The 11,852-nt window shown below is 34.6% G+C and overlaps 1 protein-coding gene across 1 annotated transcript in view; it reads left to right on the top strand.

Annotated features, from left to right (window-relative positions):
- The window catches only part of grik2 (glutamate receptor, ionotropic, kainate 2), a 245,140-nt gene extending 233,817 nt beyond the window's left edge, over positions 1-11,323 (top strand). Inside the window, exons 16-17 of the mRNA XM_048152799.1 lie at positions 1,299-1,549; positions 10,040-11,323. Coding sequence (XP_048008756.1) covers positions 1,299-1,549; positions 10,040-10,204 — 416 coding nt within the window. The 3' untranslated portion in view covers positions 10,205-11,323. The remainder of the gene's footprint in view (positions 1-1,298; positions 1,550-10,039) is intronic.
- The last annotated feature ends 529 nt before the right edge of the window (positions 11,324-11,852 follow it).

Raw genomic sequence — 11,852 nt, forward strand, 5'->3', positions numbered from 1 at the left:
TCAGATTACTTTTGATGTAATGAATAAAGTAACACATTACAAGTAACATGCATTAAGTAATCAGATTACAAGTAACGTGCATTATGTAATCTGATTATTTTTTTTGATGTAACAAGTAAAGTAACACATTGCAATTAATACACATTGCATTAGCAAATTCCTTTTTGATGTAATGGCAAATTACGTTCTAACAACATAAATTAATTTATTTACAGCCAAAAAAGTTATGGCAGCTGAAGTATTTTCAAGAACAACAATGATATGACTCCTTAGATGTTACTTGATGGTGCAACATTTTTATTATTTTATTTTTTTTTTAACCTGCAAGAGTCTCCTAGGATCACAGGAGTAGATGGATGGATATTCTGGAGCAGCTTGGCATTTCTGACTGGCTATTGGCCATCTTGGTTTGGAGAAAATAAATCCCACATACAATGGCTTTGCACTTGGTGGCAGTGTATAGACCTTATGTCCCAGAGAAACAAGCGCGCCGCCATGTCTTTGAACTTCCATTTTGTGGTAGCTCTGTATATTTCTATGGCATCACTGTCAAAGAATAATTAGCTAGTTAAGTGGATTTACTTATTGTAGAGTTAATGAAAGTTATCATGAGCATTGTAATGTTTAAAGCAGATGTCTTAACAAATGTCAGTAGACCGGGAAGATTTTAAAACGAGCAGTTCAATCATAAATACGTAAGATCGTTGTGGAAATCAAAACAAACTGGAAGTCAAAAGACAATGAGTGCAGCGCTGAAAAGGTTGCATAAGGTCTATAGGATGATGCACTAGTGTCCAATGTAGTGGTTGATGTGCAACTATGCCATCAAAACCCATGCATATGCATAAAAAGGCTTTTTGAATAGCTGTCTACTGTAGTGACATCTATGTGTGAAAGGGATATACATACATGTTGGTGAATTGTAATAATATTTAATGTATGTACATTTAATTAACATTTGTAGTTAGTCTGTTAACTTTACCTCTAACAATAACCCAGCGCTTACCCCAAAACCTAACTCTAACCCCTATGATCTTAATTCTAACTCCTAAACCAAACTAAATCCAGAACAATGTGTAGTTACACACTGAATGCATTATGTTTGTAAGTATTTATTGTTAGTATGTAGTAGTTAGGGCCAACTAATATGAAGTGTGATTCTTCTTTCTTTTGATTATGACACGTTCTCGATGATTTTGTGAGATTTCACCCATTTGACCACCATAAATAAGCAGGTGCAAAGCAGAACTAATTCTCAGCATCTTTATTTAATCAGTTTCCTCTTTCTGACCCTTCAGGGTCTCCGTACCGAGATAAGATCACCATCGCAATCCTGCAGCTACAGGAAGAAGGGAAGCTGCACATGATGAAGGAGAAGTGGTGGCGAGGAAACGGCTGTCCCGAGGAGGAGAACAAAGAGGCCAGTGCGCTGGGCGTCCAGAACATCGGTGGCATTTTCATAGTGTTGGCTGCGGGACTCGTCCTCTCTGTATTTGTGGCAGTTGGGGAGTTTCTCTATAAGTCCAAACAAAATGCACAGCTGGAAAAGGTAAAGCAACACTTTCACATTTCTGGACTGCAGTGAACATTTGTAATCTGTTAAAAGAGTCTAGGGATATTATGCACGTCTTTCTAGAGAAAACAAATCACAAGAAATGGGTTTGCAATTTTGTGTTTCATCAGCAAAGGTATTGTGGGTATTATAAGCCAGCCAGTCAGATGAGTTCAGCTGATGCCTCTGACTATGAAAGGGTCTGTTACAGATCAATGCAAACAATATTAATTCTGTCTGAAATTAGCTTTAATGTTGTGGTATTGAGAGCAAAGCATGAGGTATATTTCACTGGTAATATTTTACAGACAGAGCCTGTTTCTGGAGAGCAAACAGTCCTTCTTGATGTAAGTCTCTGAAGACAGAAGGGCTTGGGCTTTACTTGTTCAAATGGCCGCCATTGTGTCATCTCGCCTCAACAGATGTGTTGTTCTTTCCCCTTATCCACTTCACTCCAATACTTGATCTACTGAACCAGTAAATGCTTGAAGTGTACAGTCCATAATGAGGTAGAACAAAACTGCTTGGAAATGAATGGACTCCAGTTCTCTCACTCTTTTTTCTTCTCCCATCACAAATATGATGTTTAAGCACATATCGGCTCTTAGGGAATTTATTGGCAAATGAAATTCTGCACGAGCTGTGATTTCACTCACTGGACTGTAGTGCAGGTTTGTTTGTTTGTTGGTTGGTAATGATTCTGTCATTTTCATTTTCTATTACTGTTATTAACTTTGCAGGAGATTTCATTTGAGGATGTAGTTACTGTATAATCCATGCGGTCTGATCTTTAAGGGCATTTTCTCTCTCAAGTCTTCTTTAAAAAAAAAGAAGATGTACACAATAAGTGCATTGTATCAAATGATTAATTTAAATGCAAGTACACAGCAGTTAAAGACACCAAACATAAAGTGGGACAGAATTGTATTAATCATTTATAATATATTTGTTCATCATTTCTCCACTTTCAACACAAAGCTTTATTTTATTTTATTTTTTATGTAACTGAAAGAAGGCATTTAATTTTTCATGTTTATTTTACAGTAGCTAGAATAGTCATTATTCTGCAATCACCAGTGATCACCAGCAATCTCATTGGAAACACATGCCTTTATCTACATCTTTGCAAAACTTCAAACTAGGGCTATCACGAAATCAGATTTTCCACCACATGATTATTGTAGCCAAAAGAATTCACAATAACGATGTCGCGATATCTATAGAAATCTTGAAAAAAATAAATGTTTTATGTCAAACAGTCAAGTTCATCTTTACTTTATTTATTTTGTGATTTTCTTTTCTTTTTTTTTTTTTCTTTGAAGAATCATACCATTGCATACAAAAGGAACAATTACACTTAATTGCAACCAATTTAAAATATCTTCCTTCTGTGAACTGATGTGACTTCTTATCACAGAATTAGGCAGAAATTATGTTATTTTATAGTATTCTATATGGTGATTAAGGCTATGCTGATTAGCATTGCATTATAAATATACATTATCCTTAGGAAAATACCTGTGATGTCTTAAAGAACACAGATAAATTATATATTGTTGCAATGGTGTGTTGAAAAATGTGCATGTTTGAGCTGTTTTAACTGAAAGCAACTTGCACTGACATATCTTAAAATATGTCAGGGCCATTGTTTTGTCCCAAGAAGCACACCATTGATGTTTTTTATTTAAAAAAAAAATACTTGAATGCCCTAATTCAACCTAATCTTGGCTTAGGCTAAACCCTGTCTGTGAAACCGGGCCTTCATGTTTAATCAATCAAAATGACTTTGTATGCATTTTATTCAGCTATAGCGGTAGCTGCATGTCTTAGGGATTTCCTAGAACGTCATAAGTTTTATTACTCCTATGAGTCTCTCTTGTGGACTTTCTGAGCGAGGGCGCCCTCCAACGTTGAGTATGAATGAAACAAATTACATGTGAGAGTTTAGCATTCCAGATTATGCTCACATTAGCCTATTTTGGGTAAAAAAGGTAAAAAAAAAAAAAAAAAAAAAAAACTGAAAAAACAAATACTGCTCTCTAAAGATATTTGAAGTAAACATATGATAATCCATGGGGTTTTATCAGAATGAGCACACTTTTGGACTAAAAGCCCAAAGGGATGTAAATATAATAATAAAACACAGAAAGTTGTCAGCGGGTAACAGGTTAATGTTACATTTCCCATTTCAGGACTAGCAAAATAATTGTAATTTACTCTCTGTACAGTGGCCAAATCTGCAAAATAACAAAGGAGGAGGTGTGAAGGTGGTGGTTTTGCAGCTTTGTGTCGCGAAACGTGCAAGATGCAATGTAATATAACTTTGCAGAAATCTCACCACAGGCACGCTTTTCCAATGAGGTTGGGTCGGACATAGTATAATCATCTAATCTCTTCCTATTTGCATATTATCATTACTTTAGTATGGGAGTCCCTAAGGGACAAAAATATTTATAATTTGCGAATGGCAAAACAAAATGAACCTGCCACGCTGTGTGTTCTCATTGCACATGCCGATCAAACTGCACAATGCACACTGAGATGGTGGTTCATTTGTTTGAAGCATTCAAAATTTACACCCTAAATATGGATAATCTAATGCTATCTTAAGATTTTGTTCAACTACAATGTCAGCATCAACCTGCCAGCTACAGTTTTGATAGTTTTCTCAAAAAGCACAGCTCCGTTTATTCACTCATAGAGGAGGAAGTGTCTTTTATACTCATCTCGGATTCATTGTATCGACCTCTCTAAATGCTTTTGTTTGTTTGCTGTAAGCCATCGTATTGACATTCACAAATATTCTGGCAAGGCGTTATTTTGCTGCCTGATCCTTGTTTAATGATTACATTGACATGATAAGCCGACTGGCCAATCATACAGAGTTTGACAGGCTTGTGTCTGTGGAGACATACAGAAAGAAAAAGACCTATAGTTCATGACTTTTCTTTGTTATATATTGTTTAAATCAGTGGTTCTCAACTGGTTTGGCCATGAGAGCCACATTTTCCCATGGCCATTAAGCCACGACCCACATTTTTAGGAATTGTATTTCTCAAAAATGGTTGACACACACAAAGTCCCACTTCACTTAACATACAAATAAATTGTATTAACACTGGTGAATAAACGGTATAATGTAAGGTTATTAATTAGCAGTCCCAAACTAGTGTTAATACAATAAAGGGTCCCACTTTATATTAAGTGTCCTTAACTACTATGTACTTACATCAAAAAATAAGTACAATGGGTTCATATTGAATTGCAAAACACTTTTTCTGCTATTGAATTGGGATACGGGTAAGGTTAGGGACAGGTTTGGTGGTATGGGTAGGTTTAAGGGTAGGGGTAAGGTGTAAGGGAAGGTCAACAGTGGTAATTATAAATGTAATTACAGAAATTAATTACAGATGTAATTACATGCAGGTGTTTTTCAAATATAAGTACAATGTAAAAACATGTATGTACACAATAAATGCATTGTATCAAATGATTAATTTAAATGTAAGTACATAGTAGTTAAGGCCACTTAATATAAAGTGGGACCCTATAAAGTTAGTATGTCTGTATGAGCCACTAGTCACACACAATAACACAAAGTGAAAATAAAATGGGGTTAAACTTTATTTTAAGGTGATGTAGTTACATTAATTACTCAATAAAGTACTAAGTAATATTAATTAACTATATGTATTTACAAATGGTTAGGTTTAGGGTTAGTTACTTGGAATTATGCATAATTTACTAATATTACTATAGTAAGTACATGTAATAACGTGTGACTGTCACCTTAAAATAAAGTGTTACCTAAAGTGGTATTTTGGAAACTACAGTTACCATGGTAAATACACAATATTACATAGACACTGATCCTGATGAACAGAATGAACCTGCATGCAAATTCTTCCCAGCTATCACACAACATACTAGTTGCCTAATTCATTGGTAATTTTTGGTCATTTCTTGACTGACAAATTGACGACATAACTACAACTTTGTTTTTCTGAGGTGAGAGACATCTTTTTTCATAACATATAGAATAATGACAGTGACAAATATCCTGACAATATCTTATCTGACCACAGATACTGAATCAGAACAAGGTGTTTTTCTCAGGCACACTTTACATAAACTGCGTCTGACAGAAGAGTCAACAGCTTTCACACATGTCCTTCAAAATAAAACTCTCACATCAGTAAAACATTTAGAATTTGTTTTTTTTGTTATTGTCACACTCCGTGACCCACTCAAAACGGTCTTGTGACCCACTGGTTGAGAAACACTGGTCTAAATAATGTTAGTTAATGTTCTTAAAGAGAGTTATTATGAAGTGTTACTCAGAACATGTAGTTTGTTCATATCGGGTTCCTGGGTTTGCTGCGAGTCTGGGTTAAAAGGTCCCTGAACCTGTAATGGTTGAAAACAGTTTTTAGATTAATCATTGGCTCAAATTTATTGTATGTAACACTTTACAATAAGATTCCATTTGATAATATGAGTTAACAACATTAGTTAACACGAATTAAACATTTATCAATCTTAGTTAATGTTTATTTCAACATTGAATAATACTTTATTAAAATAATAAAAAAAAAGGTATTAATCTTATTTAATGGACCTGAGCTAACATAAACATTGTACATAACATTGTACAGTGTTTCCATTACCTAATGCTAACAAAGATAAATAAATACTGTAACAAATGTAGCTATTGCTCATTGTTAATGTTAGTTAATGCATTAACCAAGGTTCTCTAAAACAACCTTATTGTAAAGTGTTACCAAATGCATAAATAACCATAGGCTTCATGGAGCACATGGTGTCGAGAGAGTGTATCAAAACCGAGACTGATGGATGATGATTTTGTCAGTATTTTAATTCAATTTAGTAATGCTTTTTTTTTTTATGCAAACACACGCTTGAGAGCATGTAAATCAGGTATCATATCTTGCAACTGAAAATGATAGAGAGGCAATTAAAGTATTTTTGTAGAAGACTTGAGCTTCTGTCTTCTGTTCAGTTTTTTTTTTACACTATTCTGCAGAAGAAGAAAAAAACATCATATGGAAATGCCTCTTCCTCCTCAGCAGCACATTCCCCCAGAAATTTGCATTTTATAATTGCCTCTATTTTGTAAGATTAGGAAAGAGCCAACAGTCTGACCAACAATCTTATTGCTTTAGATAAAATGCTTTTCTAACGTAACGTGATGTAGATTTTCTGCGGTTTCTCCCTCCAACACCAGAACACAAAAACAGATTTATTTGCGTCTGGTTAAAATCATTTACACTGTTAATAAAAGTTCACAGGTTCAGAATGGTGTATCATTTTAGCAAATACGACAAGTATTGCAGGGAAACTACAACATATTTTGGAGAATTGCCCATGGTTTATTTATGGAGTTTATGCATATTTGTTTAATGCATCTTTATTTTGTCAGTGTATGCTCCAATATAGATCACATACACATACACAAAGGCACAAATAAATTAATGTTTAAATAAAATGATTCCTATAATATTTCTGCTTCTCGTTTTCCTTTTTTTTCCTGCACATTTTACATGAATATTCTTCCACCTCTGCTTTCTGCTGCTCAATTTCACTTTACTGTAGTTTGAACTGCTAAAGAATCACGTCTACACCATCACTACATGTCAACTAACTCTCATTAGAGTATTAGTAAACTGTCTGCTTAACATCTGCTAACACTTTATTTATACTATAAGTAACTTTACAACTTTGTCTACAAACCCGAACCCAAACCTAACAGTCTACTAATACTCTAATGAGAGTTAGTTGACATAGTTGCAAAGTTACTTATAGTTAGTAGAGTGTCTGAAGTGGATAAAGTGTAATTGAATCCGTTCTCCTGAAAGTCCACACTTAATGTGTTAATACATTTCCTCTCTTTTTCTTTGATATCTTGATGTTTTATATCCAATTTGTCATTGAAATGTTACTGTTTAAAGGTTGCTCTTTCAAAGCCTTTGAACATTATTGACTTTCTTATTTATATTTAATTGAAGTATCAAATATTTATCTAATCATATCTGATTTATCTTAAAATTCCTGAGAATAAATGAAACTTTTTTTTTTTCTCTCTCATTAATTTTAATTCTTATTCCCGTGGTATGCAATTGCCCCGTAGACTTCCATTACTGCAAATGAGGGAAGAGTCAATATTATTGTGCATCACTCAGTATCTCATATGTGTGGCTGAATTTTAAACATCAATTATTAAAGTTTGCACTAGTCATAATAATCTAGTTGCTAATGTTCTGTTATTGGCTATTGTGGAGGATGTCGATATGAAGAAAGCAGATCATTGGGTAAGAAGACTGATCAAAAGCACCTTTATTATTTCATATATTCACGTCACTCACAAAACTGAAAATGCTGCAAATGAAGTCAGATTGTTCACAAAAGCTGAGCCGCAAGATAAATTATTCATAGCACAAACTGCACAGGCAATTTTTGCATTTACTTTTGCGTGTATTGGTGTTTATTTTGTACTTTTTGATGCTTTTATTCATTTCCAAACAAATCTGAATAAGTCATAAGACTCTAAAGGATGTGGCTGTTGAATAATGTGTGTGTTAATAATTTATTGAGCTGAAATGCAGGATGACAATCACATGTTTGCTTGCTTCACCATTATACAGCTGAAAACACCACCATTTGTTTCTTGTTTGGAGAGTTGAGGGGTGGGAGGGTGTTTAATTGGCCATACGGCCATACAGGATCTGAATCTGAAGGAAAATAATATGCATCAATAAATCATGCATCATCCTGGCAGGAGGAAGCAAGGTGAAATCTGCCATGGAGAAATCGCTTTTGTTGTTATGTTGTGCATCCACACGGACACCAGCGTAATCATTCCACCCCGACTCCATTTCCACCTTTCACCCCCTGCTATCCATCACCCCACATCACCCACAGACCCCCACTGACCCCACTGTCCTCCACCTTTCTGGGAACTGAAAGCCAGTATGTGTGTTTGTGCAGGGCTTGACATTAACTTTTTTGCTCTCCAGCTACTGTGTCTAGTGGTTTTACAAAGTAACCAGCCACTCAGCATTTTCACTGGCCACAATTTTGACATCGATACCACTGGGAAAAACTGCAATGTAGATATTTTTAATATAACCTCTTAATTTGGCAGCAGGTATATTAGGCTGCTGTCACTTTAAGACCTGACACACGGATTCATTATACTGTTACACGTTTTCTTTCTCAACTGTTAACACTTAAAACATAACTGACTGTGTTTATGTGAATACTCGCCAAGAGCGGCATTTTGACATTATTTTGTGTGAATTTGCGCAATAAGCAGTGAAAAAGATCTCAAAGCCGCCTCTCAGTACTAAATTATGTGCCGCACTTTAGGTGTGAGAACAAAATCTGGGGCAATGAGTAAAATAATGTGCAATACGAGCAGAAATTCAAGCCCTGAAACACCAACAATATTCATCCAGAGCAAATGAAACAAGGAGGGTTTGTGTGTAACTCGCTGTCGGAGAGATGAGAGAGAGAGAAAGAGCAGCTGGTATCGTGTGTCTATTCTGCAGAAAATTAGTATTGGAAGCATTTCAGATATTTCAATATCGAAACAGTATGTATCGAAAAATCAGTATTTTTGACAATTTTCATAACAGCGCTAAAACAGTGTCCTTTGTTTACAAAAGTCCCTGTCTCTTGCGACTGACTCATTCACTCGTAATGTTTGACGCCATCTAATGGACTTTCGCTCAATCCATATTACGCACTGATGGACCCTTTCTCAATACCAAATACAACATATTATTTATATAAAATAATATTTATTGAAGAACAATATTTAAATTAACAACAATAGCCATTATAAATGACAATAGGAAATAAACACAATTGTACAATTCAGTAAAATGTACAGGATGCAAGTTAAATATAGGCCTAATATAAAATTATTAAATTTAACATAGCCTTATTTGATTTGCTCTGAAACAAGTAATAAATGAATAAGACCAAAGATTGACCAGTTTTATGTAACCAAAATTAATTGTATCTCATGTTTAACCACTATAAGAGCCAGCGGCAAATCCCCGAAGCACTGGCTGAGATGAAGCTGTTCTCAGCGGGTACTCGAGCACTGAACGTCCGCTGACAGCCTGGAGCTCGCATCTCCGAAAACATCTAAACAAATTGTAAAATAGGTGCTATGATTAAAAATGAGTCACATATAACTATATATTTAACTAAATATATATGTGATTTGCTCAGTCGCCATGACAGTCGCTTCAAGCTGAGTGATACAAACGGTGAAAAGGAGTGTTGTTATCACTAAAATATTGCACGGCTATCAGATTCGAGAACCAGAAAGAGCTGTTGTGTATATATATATATAATACACATGCATTTGGCAGGTTGGCGGGTGTTAATGTCAAGCCCAGTGTTTGTGTCTTGGAAGCGAAAGAACATCCGGTCATCTGTGTTCTTCTGTCTGCACAGAGATCCTTCTGCAGTGCCATGGTGGATGAGCTACGGGTTTCCCTCAAGTGCCAGCGACGGCTCAAACACAAGCCGCAGCCGCCCGTCATGGTCAAAACGGATGAAGTCATCAACATGCACACCTTCAACGACCGAAGACTGCCGGGCAAAGAGACCATGGCTTAAAATGGACACCAGCTCGCTCTTTCTTGAGCCTGGAGAAGGAAGCTTCACGGGGGGAAATTTGGGCGGGGAGGAAGTTTGTTTTCTATACGGGGAAGGGATCTTAAATGTCATTTCAAACAATTAGTTACTGAAAACAACAGCAGAAACTGAAACATATTTCCTGTGGAAATAACTTGAATCTGGGCAAAATTGTAGTTACCTCACGGCTCCAGATCACCACCAGAGCAGAGACTGACCGGTGCCAGCGTTCAGGGTAACTTTTAGCAGGAAATACACACAGTGTGATGGAGGGAGGTTTGTCTGCTCATTGTGTTATTGTATTATTTTTGGTTTGATGACGCACTTGGCTGTTGTCCGTCCGCAGAGAGCAGCTGAGTCCTTTAGAGAGAGCGAGGAGACGCGTCCTGACAAAGACAGAAGCAAAAGAAGGACGGATTTTTAATACATACAGTACCTGTGCTACTTTTAGGAGCAAATTAAAAAGTACTTGGAAGCGATCGGTTTGCAGCACTGTTTGCTGAGCGCCACAGCAATATCACTGAAATCATTTAACATGTTCCTCAGCCACACTCACAAGCAATGGAAGCAGGACAGAGCAACAGGCAATATACAACTTTAATTTGTTTCGCATTTTCAGGCCCACGCTGAGCGTCCAATCTCACAAAAACATGCCAGGCCCAAAACTCATTTCAACCTAAAATCTAAAAAAAAAAAAAAAAAAAAAAAAAAAATGTTGAATCTATTTTAAAAATGCCTTTTTTTCAGGACCATTGCGTAAACATGTTAAACATATTGCACAATTAAGCAATTTCTGTCCAAATTTGAATTAAAAAAGCATTTTCTTAATATCTGTTTTTGTTTTTTATTTACAGTAAAACAATCTAAACATTCTTGAAATAAGATACTTTTATTGGAAAAGCAAAATTGCATTAGATAATAAGACTTAAATTATATTTGCAAAGTGAAACAGAAGTTTATTTTTTACCCTATTGTTTTGTTGTTGTTTTACACAAACCTCTCAAATGTAATTTTTTTTTTATTATGATTAGTGATTCTCATTACTTTATATATTATATTCTACAGAAAACAGAAAGATAATATACAGAATATATAATTCAGTCAGCATTCAGTATATATATATATATATATATATATATATATATATATATATATATATATATATATATATATATTAATGTACGCTTGTTTCTTCCACTAAATGTAAAATATAATAAAAAGTTAATTGTGACTTTTTATCTCACAATTCAGATTTTTTTTCTCAGAATTGTGAGATATAAACTTGCAATTCTTACTCTTTTTTCAAACAATTATGAGTTTATATCTCACAATTCAGATTTTAGTTTTTTTTACTCTGCGAAAAAAGTCAGAATTCTGAGATAAAAAGTCACAATTACCTTTTTTTTATCTTTCATTCTGTGGCAGAAACAAGCTTCCATATTTTTATATATATATATATATATATATATATATATATATATATATATATATATATATATATATATATATATATATATATATATATTATTATTATTATTATTATTATTTATTTATTTATTTTTGCATTAAAGAGAGGTAAATGTGTTTTAACTGTCATGACAATAATATCACACAGAATAAATAAAGTATA

This window comes from Megalobrama amblycephala, linkage group LG13, assembly GCF_018812025.1.
Source record: "Megalobrama amblycephala isolate DHTTF-2021 linkage group LG13, ASM1881202v1, whole genome shotgun sequence".
Classification (NCBI taxonomy): Eukaryota; Metazoa; Chordata; class Actinopteri; order Cypriniformes; family Xenocyprididae; genus Megalobrama; species Megalobrama amblycephala.